The sequence below is a fragment of the Pristiophorus japonicus genome, unplaced genomic scaffold (assembly GCF_044704955.1).
Source record: "Pristiophorus japonicus isolate sPriJap1 unplaced genomic scaffold, sPriJap1.hap1 HAP1_SCAFFOLD_560, whole genome shotgun sequence".
Taxonomy (NCBI): Eukaryota; Metazoa; Chordata; class Chondrichthyes; family Pristiophoridae; genus Pristiophorus; species Pristiophorus japonicus.
The window spans coordinates 77,893-103,546 of record NW_027254468.1 but is presented as its reverse complement, the minus strand read 5'-3'; the positions used below and the strand labels follow the sequence as shown (position 1 = coordinate 103,546).

Here is a 25,654-nt window from a genome sequence, read left to right as displayed (position 1 = left end):
AGAGATAGAGATAGAGATAGAGATAGAGATAGTGATAGCGATCGGGATAGAGATAGAGATAGAGGTAGAGATAGAGACAGAGATACGGCTACAGATGGAGAGATAGATGGAGATGGAGATGGAGATAGAGGTAGAGATAGAGATAGAGATAGAGATAGAGATAGCGATAGCAATAGAGATAGCAATAGAGAAATAGACAGTGATAGATATAGAGATAGGGATAGTGATAGAGATAGAGATAGGGATAGAGATAGAGATAGAGATAGAGACAGATTTATAGGCAGAGGAAGAGGTAGAGGTAGAGTGGAGATAGAGATTGAGATAGTAATCGATATATTGTTAATGATAGAGATGGAGATAGAGTTAGAGATAGAGATAGAGATTTTAATCAATATATTGTTCATCATAGAGATAGAGATACAGATTGAGATAGTGTTAGCGATAGAGATTTAAAGATAGGGATAGCGACAGAAATGGCGATAGAGCTAGAGACAGAAATCGAGACAGTGATAGAGATAGAGATAGAGAGAGTGATAGAGATAGAGGTGGAGATAGCGATAGAGATAGAGAATGTGATAGAGATTTTAATCAATATATTGTTCGTGATAGAGATAGAGATACAGATTGAGATAGTGTTAGCGATAGAGATTTAAAGATAGGGATAGCGACAGAAATGGCGATAGAGATAGAGACAGAAATCGAGACAGTGATAGAGATAGAGATAGAGATAGAGAGACAGTGATACACATAGAGATAGAGATAGAGATAAGGGTAGAGATAGTGATTGGGATAGAGATAGGGATAGAGATAGAGATGGGATAGAGATAGCTATAGAGATAGAGATGGGATAGAGATAGGGAAAGAAATAGGGATAGAGATACATATAGAGATAGAGATAGAGATTGGATAGAGATAGGTAGAGATAGAGATAAGTATAGAGAGGGAGAAATAGATAGAGAAAGGGATAGAGATACAGATAGGGATAGAGAATGTGATAGAGATAGAGATTGAGATAGGGATAGAGTTAAATTAGGGATAGAGATAGGGATAGAGGTCGAGATAGGGATAGAGATAGAGATACCGATAGAGAAAGCAATAGGGATGGGGGATAGATAGGGATACATATGGAGAGATAGAGATAGAGAAAGAGATAGGGATAGGGATAGGGATAAAGATAGGGATAGAGATAGGGATAGAGATATAGATAGAGATTGCGATAGCAATAGAGATAGTGATATACAGATAGAGATAGAGATAGAGAAATAGACAGTGATAGATATAGAGATAGGGATAGAGATAGAGGTAGGGATAGAGATAGAGAAATAGAAAGTGATAGATATAGAGATAGGGATAGAGATAGAGATAGGGATAGAGATAGGGATAGGGATAAAGATCGAGATAGAGACAGATTTATAGGCAGAGGAAGAGGTCGAGGTAGAGTTGGAGATAGAGATTGAGATAGTATTCGATATATTGTTAATGATAGAGATGGAGATAGAGATAGAGATATAGATAGAGATAGAGATAGTGATAGAATTAGAGATAGAGATAGAGATCGAGATCTTAATAGGGATAGGGATAGAGATAGTGATAGAGATAGATATAGAGATAGGGAAGGGATAGAGATAGGGATAGAGATATTGATAGAGATAGAGATAGAGATAAGGATAGAAAATGTGATAGATATAGAGATAGGGATAGTGATAGAGATAGAGATAGGGATAGAGATAGGGATAGAGATAGAGACAGATTTATAGGCAGAGGAAGAGGTAGAGGTAGAGTGGAGATAGAGATTGAGATAGTAATCGATATATTGTTAATGATAGAGATGGAGATAGAGTTAGAGATAGAGATAGAGATTTTAATCAATATATTGTTCGTCATAGAGATAGAGATACAGATTGAGATAGTGTTAGCGATAGAGATTTAAAGATAGGGATAGCGACAGAAATGGCGATAGAGCTTGAGTCAGAAATCGAGACAGTGATAGAGATAGAGATAGAGATAGAGATAGAGAGACAGTGATAGAGATAGAGATAGAGATTGAGATAGAGATAGAGATAGAGAAGATGATAGAGATTTTAATCAATATATTGTTCGTGATAGAGATAGAGATACAGATTGAGATATTGTTAGCGATAGAGATTTAAAGATAGGGATAGCGACAGAAATGGCAATAGAGATAGAGACAGAAATCGAGACAGTGATAGAGATAGAGATAGAGAGACAGTGATACAGATGGAGAAAGAGATAGAGATAGAGATAGAGATAGGGATATAGATAGTGATTGCGATAGAGATAGGGATAGAGATAGAGATAGAGATGGGATAGAGATAGCTATAGAGATAGAGATGGGATAGAGATAGGGAAAGAGATAGGGATAGAGATAGATATAGAGATTGGCTAGAGATAGGTAGAGATAGAGATAGGTATAGAGATAGAGAAAGAGATAGAGAAAGGGATAGAGATAGAGATAGGGATAGAGAATGTGATAGTGATCGAGATAGAGATAAAGATAGAAAATGTGATGGAGATAGAGAGTGTGATAGAGATAGAGAATGTGGTATGGATAGAGAATATGATAGAGATAGAGAATGTGACAGAGATAGAGATAGAGATAGAGATAGAGATAGAGATAGCGATAGCGATCGGGATAGAGATAGAGATAGAATTAGAGATAGAGACAGAGATAGGGCTATAGATGGAGAGATAGAGATAGAGATAGAGATAGAGATAGAGATAGAGATAGAGATAGCGATAGCAAAAGAGATAGCAATAGCGATAGAGACAGGGATAGAGATCGAGGTAGTGATAGAGATAGAGATAGTGATAGAGATTTAAAGATAGGAGATACCGACAGAAATGGCGATAGAGATACAGACAGAAATCGAGACAGTGTTGGAGATAAAGATAGAGATAGAGATAGAGATAGCGATAGAGATATGGATAGAGATAAAGATGGGGATAGAGATAGGGATAGAGAATGTGATAGAGATCGAGATAGACATAGGGAAAGAGATGGCGATAGATATAGCGATAGGGATAGAGATAGAGATAGGGATACAGATAGAGATAGAGATAGAGATAGAGAGAATTAGAGACAGAGATAGAGACAGAGGTACAGACAGAGATAGAGATAGAGACAGAGATATGGATAGGGGTCAAGAGAGAGAAAGGGATAGAGAATGTGTTCGGGATAGAGATAGAGATAGGGATAGAGAATGTTACAGGGATAGAGATAGAGATAGAGAATGTGATAGGAACAGACAATGTGACATGGATACAGAGAGAGATAGAGAATGCGATAAGGATAGAGATAGAGATAGTGATAGAGAATGTGAAAGGGATACAGATAGAGATAGAGATAGAGATAGAGATAGAGATAGAGACAGAGATAGAGAATGTGATTGGGATAGAGATAGAGATAGAGAATGTGATAGAGATAGAGAGAGATAGAGATAGTGATAGAGATAGAGACAGATAGAGATAGAGGTAGTGGTATAGGTAGAGATAGACAGAGAGATATAGATAGAGATAGAGATACTGATAGAGATAGAGATAGGGATAGAGATAGAGATGGAGATAGAGAATGTGACAGGGATAGAGATAGAGATAGGGATAGAGAATGTGATTGGGATAGAGATAGAGATAGAGATAGAGATAGAGATTTTAATCAATATATTGTTAGTGATAGTGATAGAGATACAGATGGAGATAGTTTTAGGGATAGAGATTGAGAGATAGGGATAGCAACAGAAATGGCAACAGCAATAGAGATAGAGATAGCGATAGAGATAGAAATTGAGATAGCGATTGTGACAGGGATAGAGACAGAGATAGAGATAGAGATAGAGATAGCGATAGGTATTGGGATAGAGATAGAGATACGGATAGAGAATGTGATAGGGATAGAGATAGAGATAGGGATAGAGAATGTGATAGAGATAGAGATAGAGAATTTGATGGGGATAGAGATAGAGATAGGGATAAAGAATGTGATAGAGATAGAGATAGAGATAGAGAACATGATAGGGATAGAGATAGAGATAGGGATAGAGAATGTGATAGAGATAGAGATAGAGGCAGTGATAGAGATAGAGGCAGTGATAGAGATAGAGACAAAGATAGAGAGAATTGGAGACAGAGATAGAGACAGAGATAGAGAGAATTTGAGACAGAGATAGAGGTAGAGATAGAGACAGAGATAGAGAGAATTAGAGACAGAGATTGAGACAGAGATAGAGACAGAAGTAGAGATAGAGATAGAGATAGAGACAGATATAGAGATATAGATAGAGATAGAGACAGATATAGAGATATAGATAGAGATGGAGATGGAGATAGATATATCAGTAGAGATAGAGATGGAGATAGCGATAGCGATATAGATAGAGAAAGAGATAGAAATAGAGATAGCGATAGAGATAGGGATAGAGATAGGGCAGCGACATGGATAGAGGTAGAGATAGAGACAGAGACAGAGATAGAGACTGAGATAGAGACAGAGATAGAATTAGAGATGGACATAGAGATAGAAATAGAGCTAAAGATAGAGATAGAGCTAGAGATAGCAATAGAGATAGAGATAAAGATAGAGATAATGATAGCGTTCGCGATGGAGATAGAGATAGAGATAGAGACAGAGATAGAGATAGCGATAGAGATATGGATAGAGATAAAGATGGGGATAGAGATAGGGATAGAGAATGTGATAGAGATAGAGATAGACATAGGGAAAGAGATGGCGATAGATATAGTGATAGGGATAGAGATAGAGATAGGGATACAGATAGAGAGATAGAGATAGAGATAGAGATAGAGAGAATTAGAGACAGAGATAGAGACAGAGGTACAGACAGAGATAGAGATTGAGACAGAGATAGGGATAGGGGTCAAGAGAGAGATAAGGATAGAGAATGTGTTCGGGATAGAGATAGAGATAGGGATAGAGAATGTTACAGGGATGGAGATAGAGATAGAGAATGTGATAGGAATAGAGAATGTGACATGGATAGAGATAGAGATAGAGAATGCGATAAGGATAGAGATAGAGATAGTGTTAGAGAATGTGACAGGGATACAGATAGAGATAGAGATAGAGATAGAGATAGAGATAGAGATAGAGACAGAGATAGAGAATGTGATTGGGATAGAGATAGAGATAGAGAATGTGATAGAGATAGAGAGAGATAGAGATAGTGATAGAGATAGAGACAGGTAGAGATAGAGATAGTGGTATAGATAGAGATAGACAGAGAGATATAGATAGAGATAGAGATAGAGATAGAGATGGAGATAGAGAATGTGACAGGGATAGAGATAGAGATAGCGATAGAGAATGTGATAGAGATAGAGATAGAGAATTTGATGGGGATAGAGATAGCGATAGGGATAGAGAATGTGATAGAGATAGAAATAGAGATAGAGATAGAGAACATGATAGGGATAGAGATAGAGATAGGGATAGAGAATGTGATAGGGATAGAGAATGTGATAGAGATAGAGATAGAGGCAGTGATAGAGATAGAGGCAGTGATAGAGATAGAGACAAAGATAGAGAGAATTAGAGACAGAGATAGAGGTAGAGATAGAGACAGAGATAGAGAGAATTAGAGTCAGAGATAGAGACAGAGATAGAGACAGAAGTAGAGATAGAGATAGAGATAGAGACAAATATAGAGATATAGATAGAGATAGAGACAGATACAGAGATATAGATAGAGATGGAGATGGAGAATGAGATAGAGATAGAGATAGAGATAGAGATAGAGATAGAGATAGAGATAGGCATCGAGAATGTGATAGAGATAGAGATAGTGAAATTGATTGGAATAGAGAATGTGATAGAGATAGAGAATGTGATAGCGATAGAGAATGTGATAGGGATAGAGAATCTGGGAGGGATAGAGACAGAGACAGGGATAGAGATAGAAAATGTGAGAGGGATAGAGAATGTGATAGAGATAGAGATAGAGATAGAGATAGAGATAGAGATTGGGACTGAGAATGTGATAGTGATGGAGGTCGAGATAGGAATAGAGAATGTGATAGGGATAGAGAAAGAGATAGAGATAGAGAATGTGATAGCGATAGAGATAGAGATAATGACAGAGAATGTCATCGGGATTGAGAATGTGATAGAGATAGATAGAGAATGTGATAGGGACAGAGATAGCGATACAAATGGAGAGACAGAGATGGAGATGGAGATAGAGATAGTGATAGTGATAGATATAGAGATAGAGATAGCGATAGAGGTAGAGGTGGAGATAGAGACAGAGATAGGAATATAGATGGAGAGGTAGAGATAGATATGGAGATAGAGATAGAGATAGAGATAGATATAGAGATAAAGATAGAACAGATAGAGAAAGAGATAGAGGTATACATAGAGATAGACAGAGAGATATATATAGAGAAAGTGATAGAGATAGAGATAGCGATAGAGATAGTGACAGTGATAGAGATAGAGATAGCGATAGAGATAGCGATAGAGATAGAAATCGAGATAGCGATTGGATAGGGATAGAGATAGGGATAGAGATAGAGATAGAGATAGAGATAGAGACAGAGATAGAGATAGAGATAGAGATAGAGATATAGATAGAGATAGAGATAGAAATAAAGATAGCGATAGGGATAGGGATAGAGATAGGGCAGCGATAGGGATGGAGATAGATATATCGATAACGATAGAGATAAAGATATGGATAGATATATAGATGGAGATGGAGATAGAGATGTTGATAGAAATAGATATATCGGTAGAGATAGAGATAGAGATAGAGAAAGCGATATCGATGGAGATTGATATAGATATACAGATAGCGATAGGGATAGGGCAGAGACAGAGATAGAATTAGAGATGGACTTAGAGGTATAAATAGAGCTAGAGATAGCGATAGAGCTAGAGATCGCGATAGAGATAGAGATATAGATAGAGATACAGATAGAGATATAGGGATAGAGATAGCTAGAGATATAGATAGAAATAGAGATAATGATAGCGTTCGCGATCGAGATAGAGATAGAGATACAGATACAGATTGCGATATAGAGATAGAGATCGAGATAAAGATAGCTAGAGATAGGGATAGGGATAGAGTTCGAGATAGAGGTAGAGACTGAGATAAAGATAGAGACAGAGACAGAGATAGAGATAGGGATCGGGATAGAGATGGAGATACAGATAGAGATACAGATACAGTTACAGATAGAGATAGAGGTCGAGATAGGGGTATAGAATGTGATCGGGATAGAGAATGTGATAGAGATAGAGATACGGATAGGGATAGTGACAGAGACAGAGACAGAGATAGAGACATTGATAGAGATAGTGATAGCGATAGAGATAGTGAAAGAGATAGAGATAGAGATAGATATATAGATAACGATAGAGCTGGAGATAGTGATAGAGAAAAAGATAGGGATAGAGATAGAGATAGAGATAGATATATAGAAGCGATAGAGCTGGAGATAGTGATAGAAATAAGGATAGAGATAAAGATAGAGATAGTGATATAGATAGAGATAGAGATAGAGATGGTGATAGAGATAGATATATCGGTAGAGATAGAGATAGAGATAGCGATATAGATAGAGATAGAGATAGAAATAGAGATAGCGATAGGGATAGGGATAGAGATAGGGCAGCGACATGGATAGAGATAGAGATAGAGACAGACACAGAGATAGAGACTGAGATAGAGACAGAGATAGAATTAGAGATGGACGTAGAGATAGAAATAGAGCTAGAGATAGAGATAGAGGTAGAGATAGTGATAGAGATAGAGATAAAGAAAGAGATAATGATAGCATTCGCGATAGAGATAGAGATCGAGATAGAGACAGAGATAGAGATAGCGATAGAGATATGGATCGAGATAGAGATGGGGATAGAGATAGGGATAGAGAATGTGATAGAGATAGAGATAGAGAGAATTAGAGACAGAGATAGAGACAGACGTACAGACAGAGATAGAGATAGAGACAGAGATAGGGATAGGGGTCAAGAGAGAGATAGGGATAGAGAATGTTACAGGGATAGAGATAGAGATAGAGAATGTGATGGGAATCGAGAATGTGACATGGATAGAGATAGAGATAGAGAATGCGATAAGGATAGAGATAGAGATAGTGATAGAGAATGTGACAGGGATACAGATAGGGATAGAGATAGAGATAGAGATAGAGATAGAGATAGAGACAGAGATAGAGAATGTGATTGGGATAGAGATAGAGATAGAGAATGTGATAGAGATAGAGAGAGATAGAGATAGTGATAGAGATAGAGACAGATAGAGATAGAGATAGTGGTATAGATAGAGATAGACAGAGATATATAGATAGAGATAGAGATACTGATAGAGATAGAGATAGGGATAGAGATAGAGATGGAGATAGAGAATGTGACAGGGATAGAGATAGAGATAGGGATAGAGAATGTGATTGGGAGAGAGATAGAGATAGAGATAGAGATAGAGATAGAGATTTTAATCAATATATTGTTAGTGATAGTGATAGAGATACAGATGGAGATAGTTTTAGGGATAGAGATTGAAAGATAGGGATAGCAACAGAAATGGCAACAGCAATAGAGATAGAGATAGTGATAGAGATAGCGATAGGGATAGAGAATGTGATAGGGATAGAGATAGAGATAGGGATAGAGAATGTGATAGATATAGAGATAGAGATAGGGATAGAGAATGTGATAGAGATAGAGATAGAGAATTTGATGGGGATAGTGAAAGAGATAGGGATAGAGAATGTGATAGGGATAGAGAATGTGATAGAGATAGAGATAGAGGCAGTGATAGAGATAGAGGCAGTGATGGAGATAGAGACAAAGATAGAGAGAACTAGAGACAGAGATAGAGGTAGAGATAGAGACAGAGATAGAGAGAATTAGAGTCAGAGATAGAGACAGAGATAGAGACAGAAGTAGAGATAGAGATAGAGATAGAGACAAATATAGAGATATAGATAGAGATAGAGACAGATATAGAGATATAGATAGAGATGGAGATGGAGAATGAGATAGAGATAGAGATAGAGATAGAGATAGAGATAGAGATAGAGATAGGCATCGAGAATGTGATAGAGATAGAGATAGTGAAATTGATTGGAATAGAGAATGTGATAGAGATAGAGAATGTGATAGTGATAGAGAATGTGATAGGGATAGAGAATCTGGGAGGGATAGAGATAGAGACAGGGATAGAGATAGAAAATGTGAGAGGGATAGAGAATGTGATAGAGATAGAGATAGAGATAGAGATAGAGATAGAGATAGAGTTTGGGACTGAGAATGTGATAGTGATGGAGATCGAGATAAGAATAGAGAATGTGATAGGGATAGAGAAAGAGATAGAGATAGAGAATGTGATAGCGATAGAGATAGAGATAATGACAGAGAATGTCATCGGGATTGAGAATGCGATAGAGATAGATAGAGAATGTGATAGGGACAGAGATAGCGATACAAATGGAGAGACAGAGATGGAGATGGAGATAGAGATAATCATAGGGATAGGGATAGAGATAGAAATAGCGATAGAGATAGCAATAGAGATAGAGCTGGAGATAGCGATAGAGATAGAAATAGAGATAGCGATAGTGATAGGGATAGAGATAGAGATAGAGATAGAGATAGATAGAACTTGAGACAGAGATAGAGGTAGAGATAGAGACAGAGGAACAGACAGAGGTAGAGATAGAGCTAGAGATAGTGACAGATGGAGATAGAGATAGGGTTAGAGATAGATAGCGATAGAGATAGAGATAGAGATTTTAATCAATATAATGTGAGTGATAGAGATAGAGATACAGATGGAGATAGTTTTAGGGATAGAGATTGAAAGATAGGGATAGCAACAGAAATGGCGATAGCGATAGAGATAGTGATAGCGATAGAGATAGAGACAGAGGTAGGGATAGAAAATGTGATAGGGATAGAGATAGAGAGAAGGATAGAGAATTTGATAGGGATAGAGATAGAGATAGAGATAGAGAATGTGATAGAGATAGAGAACGTGATAAGGATAGAGAATGTGATAGAGATAGAGATAAACATTGGGATAGAGATAGCGATCGCGAAAGGGATAGAGATAGAGATAGGGATACAGATGGAGAGATAGAGATAGAGATAGAGATAGAGATAGAGATAGAGATAGAGATAGGGACAGAGATAGAGGTAGAGGTGGAGATAGAGACAGAGATAGGAATATAGATGGAGAGGTAGAGATAGATATGGAGATGGAGATAGAGATAGAGATAGTGATAGAGATAGAGATAGCAATAGAGATAGCGATAGAGATAGTGACAGTGATAGAGATAGAGATAGTGATAGAGATAGAGATAGCGATATAAATCGAGATAGCGATTGGAATAGGGATAAAGATAGGGATAGAGATAGAGAAAGAGATAGAGATAGAGATAGAGATAGAGATGGAGATGGAGATTGAGAGGGAGATGGAGATTGAGATAGTGATAGAGATAAAGATCGGGATAGAGATAGAGATAGTGATATAGATAGAGATACTGATAGGGATAGAGATAGAGATAGAGACAGAGATAGAGAGAATTAGAGACAGAGATAGAGGTAGAGGTAGAGACAGAGACAGAGGTAGAGATAGAGATAGAGATAGAAACATATAGAGATAGAGATATAGATATAGATATAGATATAGATAGAGATGGAGATGGAGATTGAGATAGAGATAGGGATAGAGATAGAGATAGAGATAGTGATATAGATAGAGATAGAGATAGACATAGGGATAGGGATAGAGATAATGATAGTGATATAGATAGAGATAGAGATAGAGATAGAGATAGAGATAGAGATAGAGATAGAAATAAAGATAGCGATAGGGATAGGGATAGAGATAGAGATAGAGATAGAGATAGAAATAAAGATAGCGATAGGGATAGGGATAGAGATAGGGCAGCGATAGGGATGGAGATAGATATATCGATAACGATAGAGATAAAGTTAGGGATAGATATATAAATGGAGATAGAGATAGAGATGTTGATAGAAATAGATATATCGGTAGAGATAGAGATAGAGATAGAGATAGCGATATCGATAGAGATTGAGATAGAAATACAGATAGCAATAGGGATAGGGCAGAGACAGAGATAGAATTAGAGATGGACGTAGAGGTAGAAATAGAGCTAGAGATAGAGATAGAGCTAGAGATAGCGATAGAGATAGAGCTAGAGATAGAGATAATGATAGCGTTCGCGATAGTGATAGAGATAGAGATAGAGATACAGATAGCGATACAGAGATAGAGATAGCTAGAGATATCGATAGAAATAGAGATAATGATAGCGTTCGCGATCGAGATAGAGATAGAGATACAGATACAGATCGCGATATAGAGATAGAGATCGAGATAGAGATAGAGATAGAGATAGAGATAGAGATAGGGATAGAGTTCGAGATAGAGGTAGAGACTGAGATAAAGATAGAGACAGAGACAGAGATAGAGATAGGGATCGGGATAGAGATGGAGATACAGATAGAGATACAGATACAGTTACAGATAGAGATAGAGGTCGAGATAGGAGTATAGAATGTGATCGGGATAGAGAATGTGATAGAGATAGAGATATGGATAGGGATAGTGATAGAGACAGAGACAGAGATAGAGACATTGATAGAGATAGTGATAGCGATAGAGATAGTAATAGAGATAGAGATAGAGATAGATATATAGATAACGATAGAGCTGGAGATAGTGATAGAGATAAAGATAGGGATAGAGATAGAGATAGAGATAGATATATAGAAGCGATAGAGCTGGAGATAGTGATAGAAATAAGGATAGAGATAAAGATAGAGATAGTGATATAGATAGAGATAGAGAAAGAGATGGTGATAGAGATAGATATATCAGTAGAGATAGCGATATAGATAGCGATAGAGATAGAAATTGAGATAGCGATTGTGATAGGGATTGAGATAGGGATAGAGACAGAGATAGAGATAGAGATAGAGATAGAGATAGGTATTGGGATAGAGATAGAGATAGGGATAGATAATGTGATAGGGATTGAGATAGAGATAGGGATAGAGAATGTGATAGAGATAGAGATAGAGAATTTGATGAGGATAGAGATAGAGATAGGGATAGAGAATGTGAGAGCGATAGAGATAGAGAATTTGATGGGGAGAGAGATTTAAATCGGGATAGAGAATGTGATAGTGATAGAGATAGACATAGAGATAGAGAACATGATAGGGATAGAGATAGAGATAGGGATAGAGAATGTGATAGGGATAGAGAATGTGATAGAGATAGAGATAGAGATAGAGAATGTGATAGGGATAGAGAATGTGATAGAGATAGAGATAGAGGCAGTGATAGAGATAGAGGCAGTGATGGAGATAGAGACAAAGATAGAGAGAATTAGAGACAGAGATAGAGGTAGAGATAGAGACAGAAGTAGAGATAGAGATAGAGATAGAGACAAATTTAGAGATATAGATAGAGATAGAGACAGATATAGAGATATAGATAGAGATGGAGATGGAGAATGAGATAGAGATAGAGATAGAGATAGAGATAGAGATAGGCATCGAGAATGTGATAGAGATAGAGATAGTGAAATTGATTGGAATAGAGAATGTGATAGAGATAGAGTATGTGATAGCGATAGAGAATGTGATAGGGATAGAGAATCTGGGAGGGATAGAGATAGAGACAGGGATAGAGATAGAAAATGTGAGAGGGATAGAGAATGTGATAGAGATAGAGATAGAGATAGAGATAGAGATAGAGATAGAGATAGATAGAACTTGAGACAGAGAGAGAGGTAGAGATAGAGACAGAGGAACAGACAGAGGTAGAGATAGAGCTAGAGATAGAGACAGATGGAGATAGAGATAGGGATAGAGATAGATAGCGATAGAGATAGAGATAGACATTTTAATCAATATAATGTGAGTGATAGAGTTAGAGATACAGATGGAGATAGTGTTAGTTATAGAGATTGAAAGATAGGGATAGCAACAGAAATGGCGATAGCGATAGAGATAGAGATAGAGGTAGGGATAGAAAATGTGATAGGGATAGAGATAGAGAGAAGGATAGAGAATTTGATAGGGATAGAGATAGAGATAGAGATAGAGAATGTGATAGAGATAGAGATAGAGGCAGTGATAGAGATAGAGGCAGTGATAGAGATAGAGACAAAGATAGAGAGAATTAAAGACAGAGATAGAGGTAGAGATAGAGACAGAGATAGAGAGAATTAGAGACAGAGATAGAGACAGAGATAGAGACAGAAGTGGAGATAGAGATAGAGATAGAGACAAATATAGAGATATAGATCGAGATAGAGACAGATATAGAGATATAGATAGAGATGGAGATGGAGAATGAGATAGAGATAGAGATAGAGATAGAGATAGAGATAGAGATAGGCATCGAGAATGTGATAGAGATAGAGATAGTGAAATTGATTGGAACAGAGAATGTGATAGAGATAGAGAAAGTGATAGCGATAGAGAATGTGATAGGGATTGAGAATCTGGGAGGGATAGAGATAGAGACAGGGATAGTGATAGAAAATGAGAGAGGGATAGAGAATGTGATAGAGATATAGATAGAGATAGAGATAGAGATAGAGATTGGGACTGAGAATGTGATAGTGATGGAGATCGAGATAGGAATAGAGAATGTGATAGGGATAGAGAAAGAGATAGAGATAGAGAATGTGATAGCGATAGAGATAGAGATAATGACAGAGAATGTCATCGGGATTGAGAATGCGATAGAGATAGATAGAGAATGTGATAGGGACAGAGATAGCGATACAAATGGAGAGACAGAGATGGAGATGGAGATAGAGATAGTGATAGGGATAGGGATAGAGATAGAGATAGCGAGAGAGATAGCAATAGAGATAGAGATAGAGATAGCGATAGAGATAGAAATCGAGATAGCGATAGGGAAAGAGATAGAGATAGAGATAGAGATAGATAGAACTTGAGACAGAGATAGAGGTAGAGATAGAGACAGAGGAACAGACAGAGGTAGAGATAGAGCTAGAGATAGAGACAGATGGAGATAGAGATAGGGATAGAGATAGATAGCGATAGAGATAGAGATAGAGATTTTAATCAATATAATGTGAGTGATAGAGATAGAGATACAGATGGAGATAGTGTTAGGGATAGAGATTGAAAGATAGGGATAGCAACAGAAATGGCGATAGCGATAGAGATAGAGATAGAGGTAGGGATAGAAAATGTGATCGGGATAGAGATAGAGAGAAGGATAGAGAATTTGATAGGGATAGAGATAGAGATAGAGATAGAGAATGTGATAGAGATAGAGAACGTGATAAGGATAGAGAATGTGATAGAGATAGAGATAAACATTGGGATAGAGATAGCGATCGCGAAAGGGATAGAGATAGAGATAGGGATACAGATGGAGAGATAGAGATAGAGATAGAGATAGAGATAGAGATAGAGATAGAGATAGAGATAGAGATAGAGACAGAGATAGAGGTAGAGGTGGAGATAGAGACAGAGATAGGAATATAGATGGAGAGGTAGAGATAGATATGGAGATGGAGATAGAGATAGAGATAGATATAGAGATAAAGATAGCAATAGAGATAGCGATAGCGATAGAGATAGAGGTAGAGAATTTGATGGGGATAGAGTTAGAAATTGTGATAGAGATAGAGATAGAGATAGAGTTAATGAAAGAGATTGAGATAGAGATAGAGATAGAGATAGAGATAGAGATAGAGATAGAGATAGAGATAGAGATTGGGACTGAGTATGTGATAGTGATGGAGATCGAGTTAGGAATAGAGAATGTGATAGGGATAGAGAAAGAGATAGAGATAGAGAATGTGATAGCGATAGAGATAGCGATAATGACAGAGAATGTCATCGGGATTGAGAATGCGATAGAGATAGATAGAGAATGTGATAGGGACAGAGATAGCGATACAAATGGAGAGACAGAGATGGAGATGGAGATAGAGATAGTGATAGGGATAGGGATAGAGGTAGAGATAGCGATAGAGATAGCAATAGAGATAGAGATAGAGATAGCGATAGAGATAGAAATAGAGATAGCAATACGGATAGGGATAGAGATAGAGATAGAGATAGAGATAGATAGAACTTGAGACAGAGATAGAGGTAGAGATAGAGACAGAGGAACAGACAGAGGTAGAGATAGAGCTAGAGATAGTGACAGATGGAGATAGAGATAGGGATAGAGATAGATAGCGATAGAGATAGAGATTTTAATCAATATAATGTGAGTGATAGAGATAGAGATACAGATGGAGGTAGTGTTAGGGATAGAGATTGAAAGATAGGGATAGCAACAGAAATGGCGATAGCGATAGAGATAGAGATAGCGATAGAGATAGAGATAGAGGTAGGGATAGAAAATGTGATAGGGATAGAGATAGAGAGAAGGATAGAGAATTTGATAGGGATAGAGATAGAGATAGAGAATGTGATAGAGATAGAGAACGTGATAAGGATAGAGAATGTGATAGAGATAGAGATAAACATTGGGATAGAGATAGCGATCGCGATAGGGATAGAGATAGAGATAGGGATACAGATGGAGAGATAGAGATAGAGATGGAGTTAGAGATAGAGATAGAGATAGAGATAGAGATAGAGATAGAGATAGAGATAGAGATAGAGATAGAGATAGAGATAGAGGTAGAGGTAGAGGTGGAGATAGAGACAGAGATAGGAATATAGATGGAGAGGTAGAGATAGATATGGAGATGGAGATAGAGATAGAGATAGATATAGAGATAAAGATAGAACAGATAGAGAGAGAGAGAGGTATAGATAGAGATAGACAGAGAGATATAGATAGTGACAGTGATAGAGATAGAGATAGCGATAGAGATAGCGATAGAGATAGAAATCGAGATAGCGATTGGATAGGGATAGAGATAGGGATAGAGATAGAGATAGAGGTAGAGATAGAGACAGAGATAGAGTCAGAGGTAGTGACAGAAGTAGAGATAGAGATAGACATAGAGATAGAGACAAATATAGAGATATAGATAGAGATGGAGATGGAGATAGAGATAGAGATAGGGATAGGGATAGAGATAGAGACAGGGGTAGAGATAGTGATAGAAATAGCGATAGCAATAGAAATCGAGATTGCGATTGGGATAGCGATAGAGATAGGGATAGAGATAGAGATAGAGATAGAGATAGAGATAGAGATAGCGATATCGATGGAGATTGAGATAGAAATACAGATAGCAATAGGGATAGGGTAGAGACAGAGATAGAATTAGAGATGGACTTAGAGGTAGAAATAGAGCTAGAGATAGAGATAGAGCTAGAGATAGAGATAATGATAGCGTTCGCGATAGAGATAGAGATACAGATAGAGATACAGATAGAGATATAGAGATAGAGATAGCTAGAGATATAGATAGAAATAGAGATAATGATAGCGTTCGCGATCGAGATAGAGATAGAGATACAGATACAGATCACGATATAGAGATAGAGATCGAGATAGAGATAGCTAGAGATAGAGATAGAGATAGAGATAGAGATAGAGATAGAGATAGAGATGGCGATAGGGATAGGGATAGGAATAGAGTTCGAGATAGAGGTAGAGACTGAGATAGAGATAGGGATCGGGATAGAGATGGAGATACAGATAGAGATACAGATACAGTTACAGATAGAGATAGAGGTCGAGATAGGGGTATAGAATGTGATCAGGATAGAGAATGTGATAGAGATAGAGATACGGATAGGGATAGTGACAGAGACAGAGACAGAGATAGAGACATTGATAGAGATAGTGATAGCGATAGAGATAGTGATAGAGATGGAGATAGAGATAGATATATAGATAATGATAGAGCTGGAGATAGTGATAGAAATAAGGATAGAGATAAAGATAGAGATAGTGATATAGATAGAGATAGAGATAGAGATGGTGATAGAGATAGATATATCGGTAGAGATAGAGATAGAGATAGAGATAGCGATATAGATAGAGATAGAGATAGAAATAGAGATAGCGATAGAGATAGGGATAGAGATAGGGATAGAGATAGCGATATAGATAGAGATAGAGATAGAAATAGAGATAGCGATAGGGATAGGGATAGAGATAGAGATAGAGATAGCGATATAGATAGAGATAGAGATAGAAATAGAGATAGCGATAGGGATAGGGATCGAGATAGGGCAGCGACATGGATAGAGGTAGAGATAGAGACAGACACAGAGATAGAGACTGAGATAGAGACAGAGATAGAATTAGAGATGGACGTAGAGATAGAAATAGAGCTGGAGATAGAGATAGAGCTAGAGATAGTGATAGAGATAGAGATAAAGATAGAGATAATGATAGCATTCGCGATAGAGATAGAGATAGAGATAGAGACAGAGATAGAGATAACGATGTAGAGATAGAGATAGAGATAGAGCTAGCTAGAGATAGAGATAGAGATAGAAATAGGGATAGAGATAGAGACAGAGACAGAGACAGACACAGAGATTGAGATAATGTATCGAAACTGGGACAGATAAAGATTCAGATACAGATAGTGATAGTGATAGGGAGAGATCTTGAGATAGATAGTTATAGATAGTGATAGAGATAGATAAAATGTGGAGACAGGGACTGAGATAGTGATAGTTATGGAGATAAGGATAGATATAGGTGACAGAGATAGAAATAGAAACGGAGACAGAGGTGGAATAGGTAGAGTGTGAGAGACAGAGAATATTGTAGTGACCCAGTTACAGGGATAGAGGTAAAGATGGAGATCGAGACAGAGCTAGAGGTACAAACAATGATAGAGACTGAGACAAAGATAGAGATAATGATAGTGATGGAGATAGAAATAGAGATAGAGATAGGGATAGCGATAGGGATAGCGATAGAGGTAGAGACAGAGATAGAGATAGAAATACAGATAGAGATAGAGACATACACAGAGATAGAGTTAGAGACAGAGGTAGAGGTAATAATAGAGACAGAGGTAGAGACAAAGGTAGAGATAGAGATAGAAATAGAGACAGATAGAGATAGACATAGAGATAGAGACAGAGTTTGAGATACAGGTAAAGACAGAGGTTGTGATAGAGATAGAGCGTTAGAGATATAGAATTAGAGATAGTTATAGAGTTAGAGATAGAGATAGAGAGTTAGAGATGGGATAGAGACAGAGACACAGATCGCGATAGATGGAGATAGAGATAGAGATATCGATATAGATATAGATAGAGATAGAGAGTTAGAGATTGAACAGAGACAGAGATAGCAATAGAGATAGAGATAGCGATAGAGATAGAAATATCAATAGAGATAGCGATTGAGATAAAGATAGGGATAGAGATAGCGATAGAGATATAGATATAGATAGTGATAGAGATAGAGATAGATATATAGATAGAGACAGAGATAGAGATAGAGATAGGGATAGAGATAGGGCAGTGATAGGGATAGAGATAGAGACAGAGACAGAGACAGAGATAGAGATAGAGATAGAGATAGAGATAGAGATAGAGATAGAGATAGAGATAGAGATAGCGATAGGGATAGGGATATAGATAGGGCAGCGATAGGGATAGAGACACAGACTGAGACACAGGCAAAGACAGAGATAGAGTTAGAGGTATAGACAGAGATAGCGATAGAGATAGCGATAGTGATAGAGAGAGATATAGAGATAGAGATAGATATGGGGATAGATATATAGATAGAGATAGAGATAGAGACAGGGATAGCGATAGGGATAGAGATAGAGATAGAGATAGTGATAGAGACAGAGATAGGGATAGGGATAGAGATAGAGATAGAGATCGAGAATGAGGTAGAGACAGAGATAGAGATAGAATTAGAGACAGAGGTAGAGGTAGCGGTAGGGATAGAGATCTAGTTAGAGATAGAGATAGTTAGAGGTAGAGAGAGTTAGAGATAGAGATAGTGATAGAGACAGAGATAGGGATAGAGATAGAGATAGAGAAAGATATAGAATTAGAGACAGAGGTAGTGGTAGAAGTAGAGATAGTTAGAGATAGATAGAGATAGTTAGAGATAGAGATAGTTAGAGATAGAGATAGGGATAGAGATAGACATAGAGATATAGATAGAGATAAGGATATTGATAGAGACAGAGATAGAGGTAGAGATAGAGATGGAGGTAGAGATAGAGATAGAGACAGATGGAGATAGAGATAGAGATAAAGTTAGCAATACCGATAGAGATAGAGATAGAGATAAAGATAGAGATAGAGATAGCGATAGCGATAGAGATAGAAATAGGGATAGCGATAGAGATAGCGATAGCGATATCGATAGAGATAGAGATAGGGATAGCGATAGAGATAGCGATATCGATAGAGATAGAGATAGAGATAGAGATAGAGATAGGGATAAAGATAAAGATAGAGATAGAGATAGAGATATAGATAGATATATAGATAGAGATAGATATATAGATAGAGATAGATATATAGATAGAGATAGAGATAGAGATAGAGATAGAGATAAGGATATTGATAGAGACAGAGATAGAGGTAGAGATAGAGATAGAGACAGATGGAGATGGAGATAGAGATATTGATTGAGATAGAGATAGAGAGACAGAGAATTAGAGACAGAGGTAGAGGTAGAGATAGAGATAGTGACAAGGATAGAGATAGAGATAAAGATAGAGTTAGTGATAGAGATGGAGATAGCGATAGCGATAGAGATAGAAATAGGGATCGAGAATTTGATGGGGATAGAGATAGAGATTGTGATAGAGGTAGAGATAGAGATCGAGATCGAGTTAGTGATAGAGGTAGAGATAGCGATAGCGATAGAGATAGAAATAGGGATAGCGATAGAGATAGCGATATCGATAGAGATAGAGATACGGATAAAGATAGAGATAGAGATTGAGATAGAGATAGAGATAGAGATAGAGATTGTGATAGAGATAGAGATAGAGATAGAGATAGAAATAGGGATAGCGATAGAGATAGCGATATCGATAAAGATAGAGATAGCGATAGAGATAGGGATAAAGATAGAGATAGAGATTGAGATAGAGATAGAGATAGGGATTGAGATAGAGATAGAGATAGAGATAGAGATAGAGATAGCGATAGAGAATTTGATGGGGATAGAGATAGAGATAGAGATAGAGATAGAAATAGCGATAGAGAATTTGATGGGGATAGAGATAGAGATAGAGATAGAGATAGAGATAGAGATCGAGAATTTGATGGGGATAGAGATAGAGATAGAGATAAGGATATTGATAGAGACAGAGATAGAGTAAGAGATAGAGACAGAGGTAGAGATAGAAATAGATATAGAGATAGAGATAGGGATAGAGATAAAGATAGAGATAGAGATGGAGATGTAGATAGAGACAGAGATAACTATAGAGATAGAGATAGCGATAGAGATCAAATTTATATTCGGAAGAAAATCAGTCGGGTCATTCGCATGAAAGTGTTGGTAGCCTATTTCGGGTTGTCTCAGGCCCCGCCCTATACGCTGTACAGCAGGTGGGACTGTGTCTATTGTACGCCCGCAGCAAAGCTGACTTCTACCCCATTCATTGATATTCAGGACAGCAAGTCGAGAGCTGGCATCGGATTGAAATGTACCCGCAGGGAAACGCAGATCAAAAAAGAGCTGATTGTCAAGCGAAAGCTTGGGTGAAGAATTGATCGGTGGAATTGGACCGATCACTTGGCTTTACGCCCCTCCCGAAATTCACCTCAATGCACCGCCTCCCCCCCCCTCTGTGCCAGATCCCAGGTCAAATTGCTACCCCACAACGTTTCGTAACTCGGAAGCAGGGTTGTTGACGGTGAGAGATCGAAGACACAGTCGTGGACGGCCGTTGATCGGAGTGTCGAGATGGTGTGAGGCGGGCCTGATGCTGGTGGGCGGGCGGGACAGATTGCGTGGTTGATCACAGAATATCAATCGTTAGACTCTCAGCTTACCGCCTGGCCATTGCGCTCGGGAAATGCATTGCAGCAGCATGCAAAAACACTCCACAATCGCAACAGCTCCCAGCGATACGCCCATCACAATATGTTTCTTAATTCACATGATGTGCGCTTCACTGTTGCCCATCACTCATTTCCCTTAACTGAGTGCCTCGCTAGTCCATGGCAGGGGGCAAGTTAAGAGTCGGCCACATTGCTGTGGGTCTGGAGTCACATATCGGCCAGACCGGGTAAGGGCGGCAGATTTCCTTCCCTAAAGGACATCAGTCAGCCGGACTGGGTTCTTCCGACAATCCGAGAGCCACCATTACTGACACGGGCTGTTTATCTATTGAACGAACGGAATTTAAATTCCCCAGCTGCCGTGGTGGCATTCGAACTCATGTCTCCGGATCAACAGTCCAGGCCTCTGGTTCGCTGGTCCAAAGAAAGGGTGCACTCGCTTTGGAGGCAGCTCCGAGAAGGTGCACTCGGTTGATTCACTCGACGGACACGATGGCCGGAAATGGCTTCCTTCTGTTCTATGTTTCTATGATTCCGGAGATTGACTTATGAGGAAAGGTGGAGGAGGTTGGGCCTCTACTCATTCCAGTTCAGAAGAAAGAGAGGTGATCTTATCGAAACGCATCAGATTATGAGGGGGCTTGACAAGAGAGGATGTTTCCACTGATAGGGGAAACATAGAAACATAGAAAATAGCTTCAGGAGCAGGCCATTCGGCCCTTCGAGCCTGCCCCACCATTCAATATGATCATGGCTGATCATGCAACTTCAGTACCCCACTCCTGCCTTCTCTCCATACCCCCTGATCCCTTTAGCCGTAAGGGCCACATCTAACTCGCTCTTGAATATATCCAATTAACTGGCCCCCAACAACTTTCTGCGGTAGAGAATTCCACAGGTTCACAATTCTCTGAGTGAAGAAGTTTCTCCTCATCTCGGTCCTAAATGGCTTAGCCCTTATCCTTAGACTGTGAGCCCTGGTTCTGGACTTCCCCAACATCGGGAACATTCTTCCTGCATCTAACCTGTCCAGTCCCGTCAGAATTTTATATGTTTCTATGAGATCCCCCTCTCATTCTTCTAAATTCCAGTGAATATAAGTCTAGTCGAACCAGTCTTTCTTCGTATGTCAGTCCTGCCATCCCGGGAATCAGTCTGGTGAACCTTCGCTGCACTCCCTCAACAGCAAGAATGTCCTTCCTCAGATTAGGAGACCAAAACTGTACACAATACTCCAGGTGTGGTCTCACCAAGGCCCTGTACAACTGCAATAAGACCTCCCTGCTCCTGTACTCAAATCCTCTCGCTATGAAGACTGGAACTAGGGGGCATAGTCTTAGAATAAGGGGCTGCCAATTTAATGAGAAATAGGGGCCAGGAGTGGGCCATTCGGCCCCTCGAGCCTGCTCCGCCATTTAATACAATCATGTCTGATCCGTTCATGGACCCAGCTCCACTTCCCGAGTTAAAACTGAGATGAGGAGGAATTTCTTCTCTCAGAGGGTTGTAAATCTGTGGAACTCGCTGCCTCAGAGAGCTGTGGGAGCCGGGACATTGAATATATTTAAGACAGAGATAGACAGTTCCTTAACCGATAAGGGGGCGGGCAGGGAAGTGGAGCTGGGTCCATGATCGGATCAGCCATGATCGTATTAAATGGCGGGGCAGGCTCGAGGGGCCGATTGGCCCACTCCTGCCCCTGTTTCTCGTGTTGTGAAGCGCTCAGAGGCCAGTTCAGCATCGCCCTCCAGAGTTGAGAAACGGGGGACAGAGCGAGCGAGAGACGGAGGTACAGATGGACGCAGAGGTGAAGTTAGTGTCAGGGCAGGCGGGGGGGGGGGGAGTGGGAAGAGGTGGATTTTTCACCCCAAATGCCGAGGCAGAGGAAAAGGTGTAGCAGCAGCACAATTCTCTGAAAAATCGAGACGGTGAGACAGATACAGCTCTCGATACACGCCAACGTTTCAGGTACATGGTCCGACGATGCAATAAGGAGCAGGTGTACATCGCACAGTTGTATCAATTGGAATACAGAAAAGGCAAAGCATTGAAAGAGATACAGGTAGAAATTATAGAGATGGCATTACATGCTCTTTTACATACAGCGGCAGAGAGGTAGATAGATACAGGAGAGGGGCTTAGAGGCAGATACAGATTAGGAAGTAGTGATGGTCAATTTCAGCAGCAACGCAGGAAGGGCTCGGTAGTGGATAGACATCGAAAGGGACACAGAGATAGGGAGCGAGCTTCGCACTCGAGGCACGCTGTCACACTGCAGTGCAGACACAGATAGAGATACAGAGAGAGGCAGCAAAGAATCTCGCTTTGGCGACAGGCATCGACAGACGAAGACCGAGGAGGAGGTACGAAGGTGGTGGCCGAGGCAGAAGAGAGAGAAGAGGAGAGTGAAGGGGAGAGCGAGGCGGAAAGATCGACTCAAACCCAGTGGCTGTCCATGGAGGGGGAGTTGAGGCGGCCATTAGTCGAGCGGCCGCTGGATTCTCGGCATCTGGAGGGACAAGAACACATGCACAAGTGATCAGATTATCAGACGTCCACGCAGTCAACAGAAGTGCTCAACGATGCAATGCTACCCCATTCAAATATGACGTCAAGGTCCACGGCATGGCCCTGGACAAGGTGCACCATTTCCCATACATCGGCAGCCGCGTATGAACAAGGGCAGACATTGGCGACGAGGACCAACACCGCCTCCAGTGGGCCAGTGCAGCCTTCGGCCGCCTGAGGCAAAGAGTGTTCGAAGACCAGGCCCTCAAATCCACCACCCAGCTCATGGTCGACAGGGCTGTAGTGATACCCGCCCTCCTGTGTAGCTCAGAGACACGGACCATGTACAGTAGATACCTTACCCCCAGCACCCAGCTCATGGTCTACAGGGCTGTAGTGATACCCACCCTCCTGTATGGCTCAGAGACATGGACCATGTACAGTAGATACCTCACCCCCAGCACCCAGCTCATGGTCTACAGGGCTGTAGTGATACCCACCCTCCTGTATGGCTCAGAGACACGGACCGTGTACAGTAGCTATCTCACCACCAGCACCCAGCTCATGGTCTACAGGGCTGTAGTAATACCCGCCCTCCTGTATGGCTCAGAGACACGGACCGTGTACAGTAGCTATCTCACCCCCACCACCCAGCTCATGGTCTACAGGGCTGTAGTGATACCCACCCTCCTGTATGGCTCAGAGACATGGACCATGTACAGTAGGTATCTCACCCCCACCATCCAGCTCATGGTCAACAGGGCTGTAGTGATACCCACCTCCTGTATGGCTCAGAGACACGGACCATGTACAGTAGGTATCTCACCCCCACCACCCAGCTCATGGTCTACAGGGCTGTAGTGATACCCACCTCCTGTATGGCTCAGAGACATGGACCATGTACAGTAGACACCTCAAGTCGCTGGAGAAATACCACCAACGCTGTCTCCGCAAGATCCCACAAATCCCCCGGGAGGACAGACGCACCAACGTTAGCGTCCTCGACCAGGCCCAACATCCCCAGCATCGAAGCACTGACCACACTCGACCAGCTCCGCTGGGCGGGGCCACATTGTCCGCATGTCCCCCCAGACACGAGACTCCCAAAGCAAGCGCTCTACTCGGAACTCCTTCACGGGCAAGCGAGCCAAAGGTGGGCAGAGGAAACGTTACAAGGGACACACCCCTCCCCTGATAAAGTGCAACATCCCCACCCACACCTGGGAGACCCCGGCCCAAAGACCAGGCTGCCCGAAGTGGAGGAAGTGCATCCGGGAGGGCGCTGAGCACCTCGGGTCTCGTCGCCAATTGCGTGCAGAAAGCAAGCGCAGGCAGCGGAAGGAGCGTGCGGCAAACCAGTCCCACCCTCCCTTTCCCTCAACATCTATCTGTCCCACCTGTGACAGGGACTGTGGACTTTTCAGTCACCAGAGAACTCGTGTTAGAGTGGAAGCAACTGTTCCTCGATTCCGAGGGGCCGCCTCTGATAATGACGATGAACAATACTACTCTACTCATTTTATACCCACTCCAATGTTCAAAGTTACCCCTGGGAGAGAGAGAGAGCCGCAGAGACAGAGAGCTTGAAACATTCATCTCAACACAGACTGGTGGATTAAGCAGAACTTATATTTACAACATTTATATAGTGCCTTCAACATAGTGAGACATCACAAGGCACTTCACAGGAGTAATATGAGATTTTTATTGAATTTGACACCCGAGCCCTGTACAGGGAGGGTATTGGTGAGGCCACACCTGGAGTACTGCGTGCAGTTTTGCTCTCCGTATTTACGAAAGGATACACTTGCTTTGGAGGCAGTTCAGAGAAGGTTCACTCGGTTGATTCCGGGGATGAGGGGGTTGACTTATGAGGAAAGGTTGAGGAGGTTGGGTCTCTACTCATTGGAGTTCAGAAGAATGAGAGGTGATCTTATCGAAACGTATCAGATTATGAGGGGGGCTCGACAAGGTGGATGCAGAGAGGATGTTTCCACTGATGGGGGAGACTAGAACTAGGGGGCATGGTCTTAGAATAAGGGGCCGCCCATTTAAAACTGAGATGAGGAGGGATTTCTTCTCTCAGAGGGTTGTAAATCTGTGGAACTCGCTGCCTCAGAGAGCTGTGGAAGTCGGGAC

The 25,654-nt window shown here is 40.4% G+C and overlaps 1 protein-coding gene across 3 annotated transcripts in view; it reads right to left on the bottom strand.

Annotated features, from left to right (window-relative positions):
• Positions 1-22,996: 22,996 nt before the first annotated feature.
• The window catches only part of LOC139254636 (RNA binding protein fox-1 homolog 1-like), a 69,085-nt gene continuing 66,427 nt past the window's right edge, over positions 22,997-25,654 (bottom strand). For 2 of the 3 annotated variants that reach the window (XM_070873753.1, XM_070873751.1), the window contains one exon: positions 22,997-23,516. In XM_070873753.1, coding sequence (XP_070729854.1) covers positions 23,275-23,516 — 242 coding nt within the window. In that variant the 3' untranslated portion in view covers positions 22,997-23,274. The remainder of the gene's footprint in view (positions 23,517-25,654) is intronic. The other variant, XM_070873752.1, reaches the window with a different exon arrangement.